Source organism: Canis lupus, chromosome 3 (assembly GCF_011100685.1).
Source record: "Canis lupus familiaris isolate Mischka breed German Shepherd chromosome 3, alternate assembly UU_Cfam_GSD_1.0, whole genome shotgun sequence".
In the NCBI taxonomy this organism is placed as follows: domain Eukaryota; kingdom Metazoa; phylum Chordata; class Mammalia; order Carnivora; family Canidae; genus Canis; species Canis lupus.
In genome coordinates, this window is record NC_049224.1 from 59469069 (window position 1) to 59490604 (window position 21536).

At 44.9% G+C, this 21536-nt stretch overlaps 1 protein-coding gene across 11 annotated transcripts in view; it reads left to right on the top strand.

Moving 5' to 3' along the window:
- KIAA0232 (uncharacterized protein KIAA0232 homolog) overlaps window positions 1-21536 on the top strand; it is a 99402-nt gene that overhangs the window by 59665 nt on the left and 18201 nt on the right. For 6 of the 11 annotated variants that reach the window (XM_038533079.1, XM_038533080.1, XM_038533083.1 and 3 more), the window contains exons 3-7: window positions 675-812; window positions 12959-13025; window positions 14095-14176; window positions 16193-19478; window positions 20888-20956. In XM_038533079.1, the coding sequence (XP_038389007.1) occupies window positions 675-812; window positions 12959-13025; window positions 14095-14176; window positions 16193-19478; window positions 20888-20956 (3642 nt within the window). Of the gene's footprint in view, window positions 1-674; window positions 813-11638; window positions 11765-12958; window positions 13026-14094; window positions 14177-16192; window positions 19479-20887; window positions 20957-21536 lie in introns of those variants that run through there. The other 5 variants (XM_038533081.1, XM_038533082.1, XM_038533078.1 and 2 more) reach the window with 3 other exon arrangements.

Consider the following 21536-nt stretch of genomic DNA (forward strand, 5'->3'; position numbering starts at 1 on the left):
CCAAATTACTCTAGTTTTTACTGGGTGGTAGGATCAGTTATGATTTTTTGTTTTCTTCCTGCTTTTCAAATTTTCTTCAGACTTTTTTTATGGGCCATGTGGAACCAAGGGGTGGGGGGACTTCTCTTGCCAACATGAAATGTTTTATATCTGTTGTTTTATAGACTACAGGTAAAGCAATAAGGATTGAACCATTTAACTGTTAAATGATAAAATCTGGTAGTAATATGAACACTCATTACTGAAGAGTGGGAAGCGCAGAAGAGAAGACATTTAATTATGTATATAGTTTGGAATTTATGATGTACTTGCATTTACATATGATCTTATATTTGCATAAATTTACATTTGCATTTATAATATCCTTACATCATATATTTACATGTATGATGTACTTGCATTTACATACACATACATAAATTGAATTATTTATTAGCATTTACTGAATGTGTGTGAGTCATATTCCTTAAGATCATAAATTCTAAATAATATAATGAGAACCTGGGAAATAGATACCAAATGAATAATTAACCTGAAGCGCTCAGATTGACCATGTTTTGTGGTCTCTGAACTTCCTGGTGATGAATGTTCTTGGGAAGGGAATGTGTGTGAGAAATAGTGTTGAAACTTGTTATTTACTCTTGTTCATTGAAGTCTGTCTAATCTTGCTTTAGGAGAATGACATCTTCCTGGGCTGGGAAAAAGGAGCTTACAAGAAATGGGGAAAGAGTAAGAAAAAGTGCTCAGATCTGACTCTAGAAGAAATGAAAAAACAGGCTGCTGTCCAATGTCTTCGCTCTGCTTCTGATGAAGTAGGTTCCCGTTTTACTTCTAATACTGAAGAAAAAAAGAGGTGGAGGGGGGTGGGGTTTTTTTTTTTTTTTTAAATATACAAATATAACATCTTGACCAAAGAAACTTAAACAGTAAACTACTCATTATCTTACCACTGTGGTGGGAACAGTATCACTTCTTCCTCTAGGGCATTTTTCTGCATAAATGAAGTTGTATAAAATATATATTTTTAATGTAATATTACAACTAGAGGATCCACCAAATTATATATCCTTTTTTTCCCATTTAACATGCTCCATCTTTTTATTACATTATCTTCTTTGTAATGGCTAAGTTCTATTTCATCAAATAATATTCCAACAGCAATATAATACACTCTTTATTAGTGGATATTCCCTTAGCTTGCTCTTTTTTTTTTTCTTTTTAAGTAATCTCTATGCGTAAACTCATGACTCCTAAGATCCAGAGTCTCATGCTCTTCTGACTGAGCCATCAGACACTCCTGTTCAGCTTACTCTTGATTTTCTGTTATGCTCTCCAGAATATTTTCATGTGTGGCTTTTCCATATTCTAGATTATTTCTTTTGGATCCATTCCTAGAAGTAGGATAGCAGTTTAGTGTTTTAAGGGCACTGCATTTCCTTATGATTCATATAATTTTTTGTTTTAAGAAAATATTACAAGAATTTTTATTTTTTTTTAAGTAAGCTCTATCCCCAACATGGGGCTTGAACTCATGACCTAGAGATCAAGAGTCGTATGCTCTACTGACTGAGTCAGCCAGGCTCCCCCATAAGATTATTTTATTATATTAATCTTCTAATACTTCACATGAAATAGTTGTGTCCTTTAGCATCCTGAAAGAACAAAATGGTTTGAGAATATAATCACCCATTTAAGTTAATACTATGTAGTTCTTATTACTCCCTGTAAGATGTACTCTCTGAGATCCTTCTACTTAGAAAATTATTTTGCTTTTACCAGTTATTTGAGATGGTCTGGTTTTAAGTTCCTTTTTATTAGCAGAGTTGAATTGAAAGGATTCTGTCCTCCAGAAACTTCTTAATTTAAATGGGTGATTATGGGACGCCTGGGTGGCTTGGTGGTTGAGCATCTGCCTTCAGCTCAGGGCGTGATTCTGGGGTCCTGGGGTTGAGTCTCACATCAGGCTTCCCACAGGGAGCCTGCTTCTCCCTCTGCCTGTGTCTCTGCCTCTCTCTCTCTGTGTCTCTCATGAATAAATAAATAAAATCTTAAAAAAAAAACATTAAATGGGTGATTATATTCTGAAACCATTTTGTTCTTTCAGGATGCTAAAAGACACGAGAACTATTTTATATGAAGTATTAGAAGATTAATAAAGGAATCATATGCGTTACCTAATGGCTGATGTTGGGATAATTGGGTTTGCTCCATTTGATAATATTCTGTGTGGCCACCACCCAGCTCACATGCCTTTTAAGGCTTGTCCAAGAGTGCGTCCCAGCTGTGTGTTCTCATCCCGCTCAGCGCCGCATGTGAGAGCCCGAGCCCCTGGCACGGACGTGTTCTGTTCATGCGTGCCTCACCTCCTCAGTTGCAGTTGTTCATTTCTGTCCTCCGTTCGTGACTGTGCTCTTTGGGGACCGAGGCTGAGCTCCCCGTGTGCCTGTCTCCTGGTGCCTGAAAGTGAGTGCAGGCACGGGGGATGATGGAATTGCACACACTCAGGTGTTAGGGAGTCTCCCCTGGGCATCCCTACCCTTCCTGTCCTCTCCCACTGTGTTCCTCTCCCCCACCCCTTTGATTTTTGCCTTGTGATTTCTTGAAACTGCTGCCTCCTAGACTGTGGGATAGGGATTTGGAAGTTACCGCTCATCTGGCTGTCTGAGGAACTGTCTCATTACAGCAAGTGGAAATATTATGAACCTAGTTTAAGAAAAAGTGGGATAATATACACAAAGGACGTAGGGATATCTTACTGAAACCACGTCTGGAAATGCAGGGCCCGAGGAACGCCTCAACTAGGAAGAAAATGATTGGCAGTCAAAGTTATTTTCTGTAATGATCCACAGTCTCTCCTTTGCTTCCCTCTCTGCTTCTGGGTCATTCCATCTCTCTCTGGAGTCTGGCTTTCTCCACTTTAGCACGGATGGTGGGAAACACCACCTGCTAGCCCCATCCCCACACCATTGCTAAAGGCTAGTACCTAAGCACCGATCAGCTATGGACAGGGTAATTGGCTGGGTGCGGGCAGGAGCACACACGATCAGGCGGTGGACTGCAAGGACAGGCAGCATTGCCTGGGGGTCCACTCCTGGAGCTAGAGGCAATGCTCTGAAAGAACAGGGTGGTTGGAGAGTTATCCAGGAGGTATTTCTATCTGGCACTGCAAGGAAAGTAATTTGGAGTTGAAAATGGCAGGTGGTTTTTTTTAAGGAGGTTAGTTCAGGTAAATACTTTGAAAAAAATCCAAAGAAGCTGCTGAGTCATGGTTGGGAGGAAAATGTGAGTCAGGAGTTTCAGTCTGGGAAAGGATCCTATTTCTGCTTTGGACCAAAGTTGCTTGAGAAGTGACTCTTGGCTTCAGCTCACAGTGAAGGGAAGCCGAGTGGAAAACAAGGGTGCTTGACATGAACTGTGGAATAAGGAGGAATACGGGCACCTGTCCCAACCCAATGCAAGAGCCTGCTTCCCTGACTCATGGCGCTCGTGTCGGGTTCATCCTAGCTGAGCGTGCTGCGTGCTGGAAAGGACTTGGTGTGAAGTAGGAGCAGTGCAAACAGAGTGGTTCTTTCCATTGTTTCTTGGGAAAAATGCTTTCCTTTGCTGGGAAGTTTATTTTTCTAGCCCAGTGAAGTCTACTTTTCCAGTTTGTTCTTCTCTCTCTCTCTCTCTCTCTCATTTTTTTTTTTTAACACTTACTTATTTATTCATTTGTGAGAGACATAGAGGCAGAGATCTAGGCAGAGGGAGAAGCAGGTTCCTTGTGGGGAACCCAGTGCAGGACTCGATCCCAGGACCCCCGGGATCATGACCTGAGCCAAAGGCAGACGCTCAGCCATTGAGTCGTCCAGTCATCACTGTTTTTCTCGTTTTATTTTTTTTATTTTTATTTTTTTATTTTTTTAATTTTTTTATTTATTTATGATAGTCACAGAGAGAGAGAGGTGCAGAGACACAGGCAGAGGGAGAAGCAGGCTCCATGCACCGGGAGCCCGATGTGGGATTCGATCCCGGGTCTACCAGGATCGCGCCCTGGGCCAAAGGCAGGCACCAAACCGCTGCGCCACCCAGGGATCCCTGTTTTTCTCGTTTTATAAAAAAATTGTTGCATTGTTTTTTCTTAATGATGAATGCTTTTAATCTCACCAAATGAAAACGAGCTGAGTAAATGAACGTGCGAGACATGTACAAGGAGCTGGCTGTCTGCTTGGGGAATGAAGAGGAAGCAGGAAGTTCTTAAGCCAGCTCTCCTGGTTTGAGGGAGTCAGTGGAAAGAACCTGGAAAAAGACCTTCTTTCCTCATGGTCCCTAACAACAGAAAGGAATCACTGTGGATGTTCATAAACTGTAGGTTGTATGTCCCCAGGCTTTTCTTTCTAGAATCCGTCTGCTGGCATAAGGAGGTCCTACATAGGAAATTTGAATGCAAATGTTTTGTTTTCTGTTTTGGCCACAGTGAATGTTTGCATGTGGGTATGATGTTCATTGCCTAAATATCGAGGATGATACATATGTGGTTCTGTGCTCCACTTTCCCACCCAGTCTCTACCATCTGATCAGAATCAAAAGCCCTGAACAAGTTTACCTTCTGACTAAAATGTTAATGACATAACTACAAGACAATAACACAAAGAGGCTGTCCTAATATTAGGTAGGTAGGTAGAGGTGATGTTATGCATTACCTGTGAGATGAATTCTTTTCTCGTGACTTTCGTTTGTGCCTGTTACAGGTACCATGTTAGTTGTTGCTATAAAAGCATCCATAGCATCAGACTCATCACTGTGTCATGGTTTCGGTAGAGTGGCTAACTTCCCTGACTCCTCTTGTGCATACGTGTGATGGGACCCTGTGTCTCCTCCCAATCTATCCCCACAAATTGTACCCCATATGACAACACATCTCTTTAACCTGCTCAGCTCAATATTTTGTCTAAGAGATGTCACCAAAACAGAAAACTCAGTTATGTCAAATTTAATTTTATACGTTGAATAAAGTTTGGCAGCACCTGCAAAGATTTGCGCATCTGGTCTTGATTCCTCCAGGAGGTCATGACCTTGGTGGGCTTTGCTGTTTGTGAGGTCCCGCTGAAGTGCCTTTGCTGATTCTCTGCATCTGCATCTGCAAGTAACGTGCCCTTCTCTGGGCACTTGCTTTCTCTAGCACATTTTGCATCTGCTTTGGTTAGAGTTGTACCAGAGCCTATAAAGGGGGTGGTGCACCTCACGCCACGCCCAGATGCCTGGTTTTATGAAGTGATGCTCTCCTGAGCTGTCTGTTTGTGTTGTCAGTGGACACGATGTGTGTCTGATGTCAACTATATCCAGACCTCTTGCCCCATTTTAATATTTTTTAAAGATTTATTTGAGAGCGTGTGAGCGAGGGGTTGGGGGGAGTGAGCATGCAAGCATGAGCATGCAGAGGGGAGGAGCAGAAGGAAAGGGAGAAGCAGACTCAGCAGGGAGCCCTGTGTGACTGGATCTGAGATCATGCTGAGCTTGAAGGCAGATGCTTCACCAACTGAGCCCCCCCACGTACCCCTCTTTCCCCTTTTTAAAGACTATGAAGCAAGGTTAAAGTTTGCCCGCTCTTGTTTTTTTAGAACCTTCAAGTTTACTTGGTACTGTTTTCTCAGTCCCTGGAATTGGAGCTTTTTATATTGCTTGTTTTTGTTTTAATAATGAGTTATATTTCTGTTTATTTAAATGGAGCTCCTGAAAACTGCATCAAAACTGCCTGTCAGGCTCGCAGGCAGTGACGACTTCAAGAAGTTTGGAAGTGGTGCTGTGCTTGCCCTGGGCTGGGCTGTTGCTCGGCCTGAGGCTGCCATGGAGCCCCACTGAGAGATTCATGCCCTGAGTACCGCGGGGGGCTTGTTGGAGTTGCTCATATTCCAACATTGAAGCTCACCAGTAGAAGCATGTAGTACATCTTAGTATTTGCATATGTATAGTTTATATGCTGTACAGGGTTGAATATATAAAGACTGAGTTTCATGGCGGTCTACTATTGAAGTTAATTTTGACAATACATATTAATTGTGTCTTTGCACCTGACTTGTGAACTTAGCTCATTCTGGATAATAAGAGTATCAAAATAGTAATAAGTGACATGTATGGAATGCTTAAAATGTGTAAGTTTCTGAACATTGCAAGAAATGAGGCTGTGCTCGCTCTGTAGGCCAGACCCCTGCGAAGCCGGTCAGTGGTTGCTAAAGCTCAGGAGTTCACGGCTCTGTCTACCTTGCTGAGGAAGCCTTGACCTTACCTCCTCGGTATAGATGGGATGGGGAGGGGGGCGTGCAAGAAGACCTGTAGGCCTTGGGGAGGATTTTGGCTTTTCCTCTGGGAAGTGAAGTGTTGGAGGGTCTGGAGCAGAGGCTAGTGTAGCCTCACTTCAGTGCTGATAGGACCCCACAGGCCGTCTCACTAAGTTGGGATGGGACAGGACGGGGTAGACTCCGAGAAAGCAGCGGTCTAAAGGTAGAGGACAGTGAGAACTAGTGAGATTCTAAGTACATTTTGAAGGTAGAGCTGACAGGACTTGATTTGGGCTGGAGAAAAGGGTGACATTATGGAGGATAGCTGTGGTTTTTGCAAGAATGCGATTTTTAGAGATGCCTGGGTGGGGTGGCTCAGGCAGTTGAGCGTCTGTCTCTTGATTTTGGTTCAGGTCATGATCTCAGGGTCATGAGATGGAGCCCCACGTCGGGCTCTGCACTTAACGCAGTCTGCTTGGGATCTTCTCCCTCTGCCACTCTCCTTGCTCCTGCACACACTCTCTCTTTTTCAAATACATCTTTTTTAAAAAATGCAATTTTCATTTCTGAGGAAAGGAAATTAGGGAAGAACCACTAATCTATGTGTGGAGGTGTGAATAGACCTTTGAACGTGAGCTGCTGTGGATAGGGCTACGTGGAGACTTGGAAAGGACGGCTGGGTGGAGTGGGGGGCTGGTGAGGCTTTATGGTTTGGGGAAGAGGTTGGTCTGTTAGTGTATCTCGCCCAGACCCGGAGATCTTGTGTTTCCAGGGCCAAGTAGGAAGCTGAGTAAGTGCGGCAGTAGGGAGTGCTGAGGCCTCTCTCCACACTGGTTGTGGCTATGGCTGGTGCTGTCTAATGGGGCCAGATCTTCTGATCTGTCTTTAGAAAAGGTAGGCTATTTTGGTTTTTCAAGTAATTCCTGAATATCAAACATCAAGTGAGGATATGAGAAAGGAAAGAAACAAAAGCTGCTGCTATAAAATCTGCAGCCTTGGGATCCCTGGGTGGCGCAGCGGTTTGGCGCCTGCCTTTGGCCCAGGGCGCGATCCTGGAGACCCAGGATCGAATCCCACGTCAGGCTCCCGGTGCATGGAGCCTGCTTCTCCCTCTGCCTGTGTCTCTGCCTCTCTCTCTCTCTCTGTGTGACTATCATAAATAAATAAAATTTAAAAAAAAAAAAATCTGCAGCCTTGGTGGTAAGAGGGCAAAAAGGAGGCATGTGTGGGGTTGTGGTGTGAGATGTAAAAGAGACTGTGTGCACGAGGGGGTGTGTCACACTGTCCTGCTGCAGAGGATGCAAAGCTTACCGTTTTTTAAGCTTTGATTAATCAAGTTCTTTGATGGTTACTTGTAACAGAGGCTGACATCCTCTACTTCCTGTGACAAATTATAACTTTTTTGCCCATCATTCTAAGAAGATGTGGATCTTGTCCTCCCTGGCATGTAGTAGGCATTTGATAATGTTTACCAGTGGATATTTCTCTCTTCCTCTATACCATATTCTAGAGAACAGCTGTAAATAAGAACTGGAGGCAGCCAATGGGTAGATTTTTGTTGACCTTCCTGTGGTCAAGGATGGGACTCACAACCCTCATGCAGGTGCCTTGGCAAAAACAGCTTTTTGTTTGGGGTTTTAATTTTTTTTTTTATTTTAATCTTTGAAAGGCAGTAGGCCAGAGGTGTTTATCTACATGCCCCTGCTATGTATTGCATTATACCTGGCCATATCACATATTTCTATGACTTCCTGGCCACTGAAGGCATGAGCTTATCAACCCTGTTATAGATTCTCAGTTGTCTCACATGGTGCTCTTTTGTTTACATTAACTTAGTTCTAAATTTTAAAAAGGTTTTTAAAGTTTTTTTTTTAAGGTTTTTTTTTTTTTTAAGATTTTATTTATTTATTCATGAGAGACAGAGAGAGAGAGAGAGAGAGAGAGAGACAGGCAGAGGGAGAAGCAGGCTCCATGCAAGGAGCCCGATGTGGGACTCGATCCTGGATCTCCAGGATCACACCCCAGGCTGCAGGCGGCGCCAAACCGCTGCGCCACCGGGGCTGGCCTTAAAAAGGTTTTTAAAATGGAAGTGAGTGATCCTTTATGTATGTCATCACCAGTAGTCATATCTCAATATCTAGTTGGGTTTTCTCTCAATAATCTTCCAACAGTGCTTTGGAAATTAAAATCTGAGGGTTGCCTGGGTGGCTCCTTTAATTAAGCTTGATTTCAGCTCAGGTTGCAAGATAGAGCCCTGCATTGGGCTCTCTGCCTAGTATGGAGCCTGCTTAACATTCTCTCTCTACCCCAACCCCAGCTTGCACATGCACTCCTTGTTTTCTCTCTCAAAATAAAATAAAATAAAATAAAATAAAATAAAATAAAATAAAATAAATAGAAATTAAACTATGAGATCTGAAAGATTGTAAAAGAGCTCAATCTACATGCAGGGTAGGTTTAAGTACAGGAGTATTTGGAAAGGTATACCTTAGTTATTGCTGCATGACAAAGTAGTCCAAAATTAATGACTTAATACCAATAGCCATTTTTACTTGCTTACAGTTGTGTGGGTCAGCTAGGGCTCAACTGGGAAGTTTTGTTGCTGGTCTTGGGTGGGGTCTCATGCTCTGGCAATCAGATAGCAGTTGGGACTGGATGATCCGTGATTGCCTCTCCTTGTCTGGTGTCTCCACAGGGATCACTAGCTGTGACCTACACATGGCTAGTACAGGCCTCTGTACAGGCAGGTGGAGCCCAGGAGTTGGCATCCCAAGAGCCCATGCATCACACTCTGTGGTGTTTCACTGTGGGCGAGGCCTGTGCTGGGCTCAGTCCCAGGAGACATGGTTCACTGGGGACACCAAAGTGCTAGGCTTTCCCTGTTCTGGTAGATACTTTCTGGAGAAATAGAACCAGGCAGGACACCAGGCACCCAAGAGGGGAAGCTAGGAGATGCCTAAATGGAAATTGCAAGCTAAAAGTCAACAAATTGGTGAATCCCCATCCCTTTCTTCCATCCAGCTGCCGTGGCATTGAAGGTCAGGACTGTTGTGAAGAAGACACATTCGGGGGACAAAGGGATCTTTTCTTGTTCTAAACACATGATAGAAATGAAAAAGTTCAACAGAAGAGTTGGAAGGTAGGGCAGAGGGAATCCCCAGAAAGTAGAACAAGAACACTGCAGGAGCTGTAGCAGGAGAGAAGTCTGGGGGCTGCTGCGGGAAGCACAGTGGCTGTGGTGTCGCTGTTTTCCGGGTGTGGCAACTGAGTTGGTGATGGGTGATCTAGGTAGGGTCATGTGGAGAGCCCTGGGATGACATTTAACCCGAGTTGCTGCCTGTGAGCAGGGTCCCTTTCCAGCACTTAGGGAGTGTCCATTTCAAATGATCTCTTCGTAAGAGATGAACTGTTGAGGTGGTTAAGAGTATGGTTTGAAAATGGAGAAGTGTGGTGACGGGGCAGTGAGTGTGATCGCCTTTGTTCCCTTGTGTTGAGAAGGATGGGCAGAATGAAGAGCATGGAGGAGGACGACCGAAGATGTTGTGGGAAGGGAGCAAATGAAAGAAGTTTCCAGAAGTAGTGGGATGGTAGCTGCCGCATTTGACCGAGGCCCAGCCTCCACGGGCAGCCTCGGTGAGGGAGTAGGGCTGGCAGCGGTCACGGAGTCCAGGTGGAATCCAGAGGATGTGGGGTGAGCTGGGTCAGGTTAATTATCTTTCTTATGCCTCCAACCTCAAAGTCAAAGCAGAGCAAAATTTAAAGGCATTTTAGAGGCAGTGATAACATTAATGAGATTCTGGGAAATGAAAAACATACACGAAATCTAGAAATGGCACCAACGTTCAGGTGACTGATGTGACAGGCACTCTGATGGTGCCTCACATGTATGACATCTTAGTTTGCCCTCATGAATCTTGAGGAGAAAGTGTAGTGTTCTCAGGGTCACAGGTCAAGCAGCACAAACATCATGCTACCCTGTGAGTATGTGGCAGGGTCACAATTAAGACCTAGACTTTTGGTGTGCTCGCTTCCGCAGCACATATACTAAGACCTAGACTGTTGGAACCCCAGAGCCAAATATATTCCACTTGGCCATTTCCTCTGAGCGGCAGGCATGATTACAGCGTAAAACCCGGGAGGACAAGGGCCCTTTCTCTCTCTCCGTGGGTCACACTTGGCCCACGGGTGCTCGTGATCTTTGGTTGACTGAGGGAATGCTACATCAGTGAATGCTCATGCATCAGAAACTTGCCAGTCTCCCTGTGTGCTGCACCAGTTTCCAGGTTTAGAATACTGTTACTTGAATTTTTAGCATGATCTTACTGTTTGGGGGCATTTTTACATATTCATTTGATACTGTGCAGTGACTGTAAGTGATACTGTTCGGAAAAGCAGTTCATAATTTCAGGATGTTAGCATTTTTTTCACCTATAACGTGTTCTTCCTTACAGTTATCACTGTTACTTTTCTTTTTTTAAGATTTTATTTTATTTATTTATTGGGAGCAGAGGGAGAGGAACAAGCAGACATGGGGCAGGATCCCATGATCCTGAGATCCCAACCTGATGTGAAACTGAGTCAGATGGTTAACCAACTAAGCCACCCAGATGCCCCTAATTTACTTTATTTCTTAAGATATGGTAGGCTCTCAGTATTCTTTTTTTTTTTTTTTTTAATTTTTTATTTATTTATGATAGTCACACACAGAGAGAGAGGCAGAGACATAGGCAGAGGGAGAAGCAGCTCCATGCACCTGGAGCCCAATGTGGGATTCGATCCTGGGTCTCCAGGATCACGCCCTGGGCCAAAGGCGGGCGCTAAACCGCTGCACCACCCAGGGATCCCTGGCTCTCAGTATTCTTGAGTGCCCCTGGGATATGATAGACTGTAGAGATACTGGGATATCTAATAGTTTATATCATAATTGGGGAAAGTATATAGAACTCGTTACTACACCAAATTCTCACTGTAGAATACCTGCCAGGGGATGACCGGGTACGGTGCTGCTTAGGGTACTCCTTTTTGTTTTTCAGTTCACCATTACAGCCCCACAGTCTAATGATTAAGTGTAATGTAAGTAGGATGCTGTAGGATTCAGGACAGGATGATCTAGGCCTGGTGGTAGAGCTTGCTTTTTCTATATGGAGTTAGGGAGTGAGCTCACTGCTTTGTTGCCATTTATGTATGAGAGCAAATACACATACTTCTAACCTGCATTACTGCCCAGAACAACTAAACTTCACAGATGTGTGGATGTAATTTCCAAGACAAAGCATGGTTTATCATGACTGTCGCACGTAGACTGTGGAACGGCCAGCTGCTGTGGGGTCCCTGGAGGCTTGGGCTTCTGCACTGGAGCCTGGCACTGGGTTTAGAAACACAGTGACATAGGCTTGCTGTACAGAACAGCATGCAGCGAGTGGCGTGTCAGCTGACACCGGTGTTAAGTTCGTGGTCTGGAGGAAATGCAATAAAACAGCCACATTCAACACCCCTTGAACATTATGGTAAGCAGAGGCTTTCTGATGGGTTTGTGTAGTCAGAGCAGTGTTTGTGACTAACATTTGCCATGGGTTTTAGGAGGGGCTTTAGGGGAAGAACGGCTCTTTTGGGGCCCATCTATTTCCCTGGCGCCCCCTCTGTGCTGTGTCCCCAACTAACAGCTGTGATCTGCCATGGGTAGAGGGTAACCGTCCGTGTCTACAGTTAACCATTTTCACTGTGTTCTCTTTCTCGCTGTTGGAACTGGCACTCTGTGCTTTCTTGTTGAGGATATCCATAATACTTGTGCTGAGTCACTCTGAGTTCAGTGAAGGGGGAAAAGTTCTATTTTTAGCTGCTGCAGGCCCCGTGAGGGCAGCGGGTTGAGTGGAGCCAAGCGCACCTGTCTGGGTCAGGCCCACCTAAGAGAGACTCCCTTCCGAATTAAAAGGGACTTCTGACCACTGAATAAAGTCCTCAGAAACACGTTTGCTCTTCTTGTACCCCATGAGGGATTTTTCTTTCTTCCTTCAGAAACAGAAAATTCTTAAAGTTTAAAAGTCTACATAGTGAAAGATTGTTGGTGTCTGTTTCCAGCATTCATTTTTCCTCAAAGTTTGGCTGTTCTGGTGATCCTCCCGGTTTCATGCTCCTGAGGGCACTGTCCTGAGATGTCCCCCGTCTGCTGGAGCCTAACACCCTGCTCATGACCTTGCAGACAAAACAGAGCTTGGGAGTGCGCTCAGCACTGTGGTGCGCTCCATGCTGCCGTTTCTGTTGCAGTTATCAGTGTTCACTTAAGAACAGAAAAACTTAGCCTTGTTTTCTCTAGACTGTGAGCAACTAGAGGAGCTATGTGAGATTTTTGCAGTTTTTTTTTTCTCCTTCATACTGAGTCTGGTACAAGACCTGGCTCACCTAGATATCAAATATTTTCAGTGGTGACTGACATTTAGTCACTGACCCTTGGGAAGACAGGCCATCCTGGGAGGTACATTAATATTTTCACATTTTGTCGTAAGTGCCATTGAGGGTACTTTATTGGTAAAGTACGTGGACTGGATCAGATTGGCAGACCTGTAGTGTTCCAGCTTTTATGTTGTTTAAGCATTGATAACGTATTTCATTTGGAACGTGGAAGATTTGTGAAACCTTTACATACAAACAAGGGTGTACGAATGCCTGGCAGGAAACTAATGTGTATTTCTGTTCTCACACAGAGCTCCGGTATCGAGACTTTAGTGGAGGAGCTCTGCTCCAGGCTGAAAGACCTTCAGAGTAAGCAAGGTGAGCACACAGCTGCCAGAAGACCGTCTGCACGCAGTGGGCTGTGGGCACTGTGAGGCTTCATTCAGGAGATCCTAGAATTGGCCAAAGACAAGAAGCCAGTCTTTGTTTTTGGTGTGTCGCCATCCAGCATCATGCTGCGTCTTCAGCTGTTAGTGGCTTCTGGGTTACCCTTTGCAGTCACTTGTAGATTGATCCCTGCTCTCAAAGGAGTAACATAATCCACAGGTGCCATCATGGGGCAGGGTGGGGGTGGGGATGTTTTGTTTCATCTTCACATGGAAGCTTAGGGATCAGGAGCAATATTTCCTCTTTCCCATCTTCATACCCCAAAGGTGTTGACACGGTATTTCAGGTTCCAAAGGAACTTATGCCTTGACTCTCAGGTTTTTTGGGAAAGGCAGTCTGGAGGCTCATTAGAGTCCTTTTGATTCGTGAAGCCTTACAGCTTCTTGTGGCAACTTTTCTGCAAGCCCTTAGAATGAAAGCCCCATGTCAAGGTCAAGGGTCTTGGTCTCCTTGTCCTCTTCATGGCCATTCTGCTACCTACCAAGCCTTGAGCCACCTTGCACAGTTTGTTTTTAACCTAAAGCAGTACCATGAGCTAAGCTGAACATATAGCCCTTTGCTTTTATTTTAGTTGACACACAGCCCTTGCTCACCTAGATGTTGTAACAGAGAACTGGATTTTCTCTAAAATCGGTATCAGTCAAGATGAGGCAGTGCAGAGTCCATGGGTGCAGAATTTTGTGAGAATCTCAATAGATGTTCTCTCCTGGTGAAATTAATAGAGGATTTCAGTCTCTTAATCAGGTGCCTCTAGAGCACTGGATCAGTGATGAGGTGAATAGCTCTCTCCTCCAGCCCATTGTTCCTATGGGTAAGTTAGAGAATTCCCTCTGGTGCTGTGAAGAAATAGATTTTTATTAAAAGGACAGATGGTATAGAGTTCTTTTTAAGCCACAAAGCCTGTGTAATTTCTGACAAGTTACTTGAGAAACTTTAAAAACAGGAGCATTTATTAATTAGATAAAAGACAAATCTTTCTGAATTTTTTGTTTCATAACAGAAGAGAAGATTCACAAAAAGTTAGAGGGGTCTCCCTCTCCAGAGGCAGAATTATCCCCTACAGCAAAGGATCAAGTGGAAATGTATGTAAGATTGTATTCAGTGATAAAGTGTGCATTTGTTAAAATCAGACTAATAACTGCTGTGTGGTTTTCGGTTTTTGTTCATTGTCTTGTATTTAGTTTCATATCTAATAACTCATGAAACACTTGAACAATTACTATGTGCTTGCACTGAGAATTCAGAGGTAGATAAGATGGTTCTATCCTTATCATACATACTGAATCAATATTTGTGAAATGAATGGAGCAGGCAAGGTTATTATTTAAAGTCCATTCATGTGCAGTCACACCAGTCTTTGGAGACAGCTGCAAGAAAGTGTATTACATACAAGGAGACCAAGTGTCTACTGCCGCTTACAAAGAAATGTGGGCAAGTCATTGACCTTGTCAAGGTTGTTTCCTGAAGATGCTCTTCTTTCTTTGTAAATGGTTAGTAAAATCAGCTTCACTATAAGCAGAACTTCCTTACTATACATTTTATTTGCATCTTCTGAACTTCTAGAACCTAAGGTGACTATATCTTTTATTGGTTGGTGTGGACCTGTGCTGTCCAGCATGGTCTCTATAAGTTGCGTGTGGCTATTTAGCACCTGAAATGTGGCTATACTTCAAATTGAAATGTGTTATAAATGTAAATTCTCACCAGATTTCAAAGACTTGGTATAAAAAAGAATGTAAAATATTACATTAATATTTTTAACTACCAATTACATGCCAAAAAGATAATGTGATGGATGTATTTGGTTACATAAGATACATTATTGAATTTAGCTGCACCTTTTCTTCTTAAACTTTTAATGTGACCCCTTAAAAATTACATGTGAGGCTTACCATGTATTTCTATTAGACAGCTCTAGTAGAGGCTGAAAAGGAGAATCAGGTGTAGACCCTTTGAAAACATGGCCTTTTATCACTTCACGTGTGACCTTGACTGTTGACTCCAGAGTGACAGTCCCCTTGGTAGGCAACCCAACTCTAGATTCTTGCTTTGGCAACCCGTCTTGGTCTGAGATCTGTGATGGCTACCAGCTTCTCGGCAGATTGGAAACTCTCATTGTCATCAAGTCCTCTAAAAGCAGCCTCCCTGACTTTTACTGTTCTGCATTTCCCGTACTCACTGGTTTCCTCCGGTTTTGTGTCTACATACAGACTCCCGTGCCTCATAAGTAGTACTCCCTAAGCTGCTCTGTTTCTGGGGCGTCAAGGCTCTGCTGTGGTCCACTTTTTCTAGTGGTTCTAGGCTGCACCAGCATCCTCTTTTCTGAATACTTGAACATCCTCGATAACCCCTACTGTCTCTGAGGGCCTGTGTGATGCCAGGCATTTCTCCTGAGAACACTCGTGTGGTGACAGCCACCATGTAATATTCCGGCTCCTCTTGTACATTTATTCCTGTACTATCACAGCTCTGTGAGGTGGATGATAGTATTACCTGCGTTTCGCAGGCCATGGAGAAGTTGTGTCACATGCCTAAGGTCACCCTGGTCAGGGCAGAGTCAGGGTTCATAATCGGGGAGCGCAGCTTCAGATCCCAGGCTCTCCAGCCTGTTTCCCCTGCTCCCAGGAGCCTCATGAGGTAAGTCCTGTCCTCACCGGCTCAAAGCTGAGAATGTGGACCTAGACATCAGATGAGGAGCTTAAAGTCACATGCATAGTAAATGACGTGAACTGAGATCCAAATGCAGATATTTCTTCTGGAGATTACATTCTTTTCTCTGTGTTGTATCTGTCCTTTGTGACTTCTTAGTTAAAACGACGACTTTAAAGATAAAACCTGTCCTCTTCCCTATTTTCTAAATACTCTTTTAGTGCTCACCTCAGTGCTGAACATAAATAAAGGTGCTTGATACATGTGACTAAACAGAGAGCATGTTTCACTGTATTATTCATTTTTCTTAAAAGTTGGTAGTTTGTGGATGACGTAAATGTTGACTGCTAAAGTGAACTAGCCCGTTGCCCCGCCTGGGAGGGAAGGTGGTTTTGCTGTATCTCGCACATCTGAGTGCCTGATTCTGAACTCTGTCCTCTGTTTTGCAGGTACTATGAGGCATTCCCACCACTGTCTGAGAAACCAGTTTGCCTGCAGGAAATCATGACTGTGTGGAACAAGTCTAAAGTCTGTTCTTACTCTAGCTCTTCTTCATCATCCACAGCCCCACCAGCTAGCACAGACACATCCTCCCCCAAGGACTGCAACAGTGAAGGCGAAGCCATCAGGGAAAGAAGCAGCGAAGTGCCCACCACTGCACACGAGAAAACCCGGAGCAAAAGTAAAAGCGAGAAGGAGAACACATTCAGTCACGGCACAGTGGAAGAAAAGCCTGCTTTGTACAAAAAGCAGATCCGACACAAGCCCGAAGGGAAGATTCGCCCTCGCTCCTGGTCCTCTGGCTCAAGCGAAGCAGGCTCAAGCTCGAGTGGCCATCAGGGAGAGTTAAAAGCATCCGTGAAGTGTGTGAAAGTGAGACACAAGACCCGAGAAATTCGAAGCAAAAAAGGGCGAAATGGGCCAAGTAGGCTGTCGCTGAAGGCCAGCGACAGGGCCGAGAGGGGCGTGCCTGTGGGGGGCAGCAGCAGCGGCAGTGGCGGGGGCTCCATCAAGCCGCTCTGCCGGCGTGGGAAGAGGCCCCTGAAGGACCCGGCGAGAAGGGACATTGGAAGCACCGAAGGAAGAGACCTGTCCCTGGAGACCAGAAACGACAGAGAATATAAAGAGGAACCCCTGTGGTATACCGAGCCCATCGCTGAGTATTTTGTTCCTTTGAGTAGGAAGAGTAAACTAGAGACCACGTACCGAAACCGACAGGATACGAGTGATCTGGCATCAGAGGCAGTGGAAGAGTTGTCGGAATCAGTGCACGGTCTTTGTATCAGCAACAATAATATTCATAAAACATACCTCGCAGCAGGTACTTTCATTGATGGTCATTTTGTAGAAATGCCTGCAGTTATCGATGAGGATATTGACCTCACTGGGACCTCATTCTGTTCTCTCCCAGAGGACAACAAGTATCTGGATGATATTCATCTATCAGAATTAACACACTTCTATGAAGTGGATATTGATCAATCCATGTTGGATCCTGGTGCCTCAGAAACAATGCAAGGAGAAAGTCGGATCTTGAATATGATTCGACAAAAAAGCAAAGAGAAAACAGATTTTGAGGCAGAATGTTGCATAGTGTTAGATGGGATGGAGTTGCAAGGGGAACGTGCAATATGGACAGACTCCACCAGCTCTGCGGGTGCTGAGGGCTTCTTCCTGCATGACCTCAGCAATCTGGCTCAGTTTTGGGAGTGCTGTTCATCCAGCTCTGGCGATGCCGACGGAGAGAGTTTCGGAGGAGATTCTCCAATTAGACTCTCTCCGATCTTGGACAGCACAGCACTCAATCCGCATTTGCTTGCTGGCAATCAGGAGCTCTTTTCAGATATTAATGAAGGATCTGGCATAAACTCGTGTTTTTCAGTGTTTGAAGTGCAATGCAGTAATTCTGTTCTACCATTTTCGTTTGAAACTCTCAACTTGGGAAATGAAAATACAGATTCTAGTGCTAATACGCTTGGGAAAACCCAGTCTAGATTGCTAATATGGACCAAAAATAGTGCCTTTGAAGAAAATGAACACTGTTCTAATCTTTCAACAAGAACTTGTAGCCCATGGTCCCATTCAGAAGAAACACGTTCAGACAACGAGACATTAAATATTCAGTTTGAAGAGTCCACACAGTTTAACACAGAAGATATTAATTACGTAGTTCCTAGAGTCTCGTCGAATTATGTAGATGAAGAACTTCTAGATTTTTTGCAAGATGAAACTTGCCAGCAAAACAGTAGAACACTAGGAGAAATTCCTACCTTAGTTTTCAAGAAAAAATCGAAACTAGAATCTGTCTGTGGTATTCAGCTAGAGCAAAAGGCGGAACACAAAACCTTGGAAACTGCACGAGGGTGTGGTGAAAGCGGTCCACATGGAGGTGGCTACAGCTCAGGGGTTATTAAAGACATTTGGACAAAGATGGCAGATGGGGCATCGGCTACGGCAGACGTGGAAAGAGCGGATGAGGAGTTGTTTCCGCCAGACGTCAGTAGCTACTGCTGCTGCCTGGAGGTTGAGGCCGAGGCCGAGACCCTGCGGGAGCCTCACAAGGCTGTGCAGAGGTCCGAGTACCGTCTGTGGGAGGGGCAGAAAGACAGCCTGGAGAAGAGAGCTTTTGTTTCCGGGGAGCTGTCGAAGGTGGACGGTGGAGACTATACCACACCCTCTAAACCTTGGGATGTGGCCCAAGACAAAGAGAACACATTCATTCTCGGAGGAGTTTATGGAGAGCTCAAAACCTTTAGTAGCGACGGGGAGTGGGCCGTCGTGCCGCCCAGCCACGCCAAGGGGAGTCTGTTACAGTGTGCAGCTTCCGACGTGGTGACCATAGCTGGGACAGACGTCTTCATGACCCCAGGGAACAGTTTTGCTCCTGGTCACAGGCAGTTATGGAAGCCCTTTGTGTCGTTCGAACAGAACGATCAGCCGAGGAGTGGGGAAAACGGATTACATAAAGGATTTTCTTTTATCTTCCATGAAGACCTACTAGGAGCATGTGGTAACTTTCAGGTTGAAGATCCTGGGCTGGAGTACTCCTTCTCTTCCTTCGACTTGAGCAATCCGTTCTCCCAAGTTCTTCACGTTGAGTGTTCGTTTGAACCCGAAGGGATTGCCTCTTTCAGCCCTAGTTTTAAACCGAAATCCATCCTTTGCTCTGATTCAGACAGCGAAGTGTTTCATCCCAGGATATGTGGCGTTGACAGAACCCAGTACCGGGCCATTCGGATCTCTCCCAGGACTCACTTCCGCCCAATTTCGGCATCTGAGCTGTCCCCAGGGGGAGGAAGTGAGTCGGAATTTGAATCTGAGAAAGATGAAGCGAATATTCCCATTCCTTCTCAAGTTGATGCATTTGAAGACCCACAGGCAGATCTCCAACCGCTGGAAGAAGATGCCGAGAAAGAAGGCCATTACTATGGAAAATCAGAGCTGGAGTCGGGCAAGTTCCTCCCCAGGTTAAAAAAATCTGGCATGGAGAAGAGTGCTCAGACGTCCCTGGATTCTCAGGAGGAATCAGCTGGGATTCTGCCGGTGGGGAAGCAGAATCAGTGTTTGGAATGTAGCATGAATGAATCTCTGGAAATTGCTTTAGAAAGCTCAGAAGCAAATTGTAAAATAATGGCACAATGCGAGGAAGAAATTAATAATTTTTGCAGTTGCAAAGCAGGTTGTCAGTTCCCCACTTATGAAGATAATCCAGTTTCTTCGGGACAGCTGGAAGAGGTAGGTGGTTGTCTGTGTGTGTTGGGGGTATTGAAGTTGGTTGGACTTGAATGCAGGACCAGCCACATCAGGCAATGGAAGATATGGTGGAATTATTGGGAAATTAGCTTCAGCATATGAAAATGTACATTCTTATGATTTTACATAAGGACTTAGAATGGTTTTTGACATTCATACATTTGAACTAGACAATAGACCTCTTTTGCAGAGAAAAGACATTGTAAAATCATAAGAATAGGAAATTTTGTCTTCATATGCACGCACTATGCATCATGAGAAACTGAGCATGCCAGCATTGCAGCCTTCACAGCTGATGGATTGTGCGGTGCTGGGTCACTCTGCAGCAGGCCCCGCGCCCTTCACGAGCAGAAGCGGATGGTTTCTTTAGGTTGTAACCCTGTCACATGGCTTCCGAAACGCTGGTCAGTTTAGAACTTAGGTTTTGCATGTAAAATAAATGACATCTGTATAGAGTTCTCTAAGACAGATGGCAGTACATGTAAAAACCCACAATCCAAATGCAACGAAAAGGCTCCTACAGAACATATATAGATGGACCTCGCTTTTTACCAAGTGCATATTTCTAAAGCTATGGGAGTTATGTGTCAAAGATAAGGTTAATGGTAGTTTTGTGAATGGGAGTCCTTGTACCCTTTGTGACTATCTCTAAGAAGTGGTTTGAGGTTAAATTGAGTGTGCAAGAATATCACCGAAGGTAACAACTGGTTTCACAGAACACAGCGATCTGTCCATTTCTCAGCCGCTACTTGATCAACAGTGCCTGGCCTTTGTTCAGGAACAGATGATTAAAAGACATTTGGATGTGCTTGAATGTCATGCTGCTTGTGGCCAGAGAGCCACTGAATGTCCTCCCTCCCTCCCTGGCCCTGTGCATGCTCAATCCGCCTCCGCTATAGCTAAATCCTGCCCAAACTGCGGGGCTCTCTTCAGACACCCCCCCCCCCCCGCCCCACATCCTAACTCCTCCTCTCTCCCCTTCCCTCCCCCCCCCCCCCCCCCCCCCCCCCCCGCATCAGAACTAACACCTCTCTTCTCTTCCTGTGCCTCTTTTTCTGTTGCATTTTCCATGTTTCACGGGTCATTTATGTACTTTCTCTCGTTAGGTTATAAGCTCCTTATGGAAATGGACTGTGCCTTCCTCGCTTGTGGGGCCAGTACCGGGGGGACCTGAGTGCGTGTGGTGGGAGGAAGCCCCACAGATGACTCAAGGGCCCCTGGTCTGAGTAGCCTGCCCAGAGATCATTGAGTTGAGTCCCGCCGAAACACTGAAAACCCGGCTGCCGAGAACAAAAACCAGTGATGTCATTAGCCTTTATCTGTTTGCTTATTGCCCCTCTTTTTTATCCTTGAATGTTCCTTTATGTACTTTGTATTTCACCTGGTTCCAGATTGGGAAGAAAGAAACAGAGGGAAGAAGCGAGATTCTACATACCACTGCCATATTGCTTCGCTTCCTAGTATGTTGATGGATTTATGTGTTATCAGACTTCTGGGTTGCCTTGGAAGGTCTCAGCCACTAGTAAAGTCCTCAGAGGACATGGTGGGGTTGTCTCCTAGGGTTGGCGTAGCCACTGCCATCAGCCCCAGCCTCTGGGTGGCGTGGCATGGTGTAGGGCTGGGGCAGAGCTCACGTCCTGGATGGATGAACTACAGAAAGGTTGGGAGAGTGGCCAGAAGGGACCAGAGCGTGTACCTTTACACTCTCACACTGTCTGGGCAGTCTAGGGGGCCCTCTTCCCCCTTTTCCTGGGGGAGGGCAGTCTGTGAGCCCAGTTGTGAAGGTCACTATGAAAGGCTCTGTTTCAGAGCAGACTAAAAATGTAAGAATTCTAGGGGCACGTGGCCAGCTCTTGATTTCAGAGTCATGAGTTCAAGCCCCATGTTGGGCATAGTTTGCTTAAAAGGAAAAGAAAAACCTTAAAGTGTAGGCATTTTAAAAGAATTGGTGTCCAGAAGCATGGATTCTTTTCAAAAGTTGAGTTCAATCAAGTCAAACATTTTTTGAATACCTGTTACATGCCCATCACTAAGGTAGAT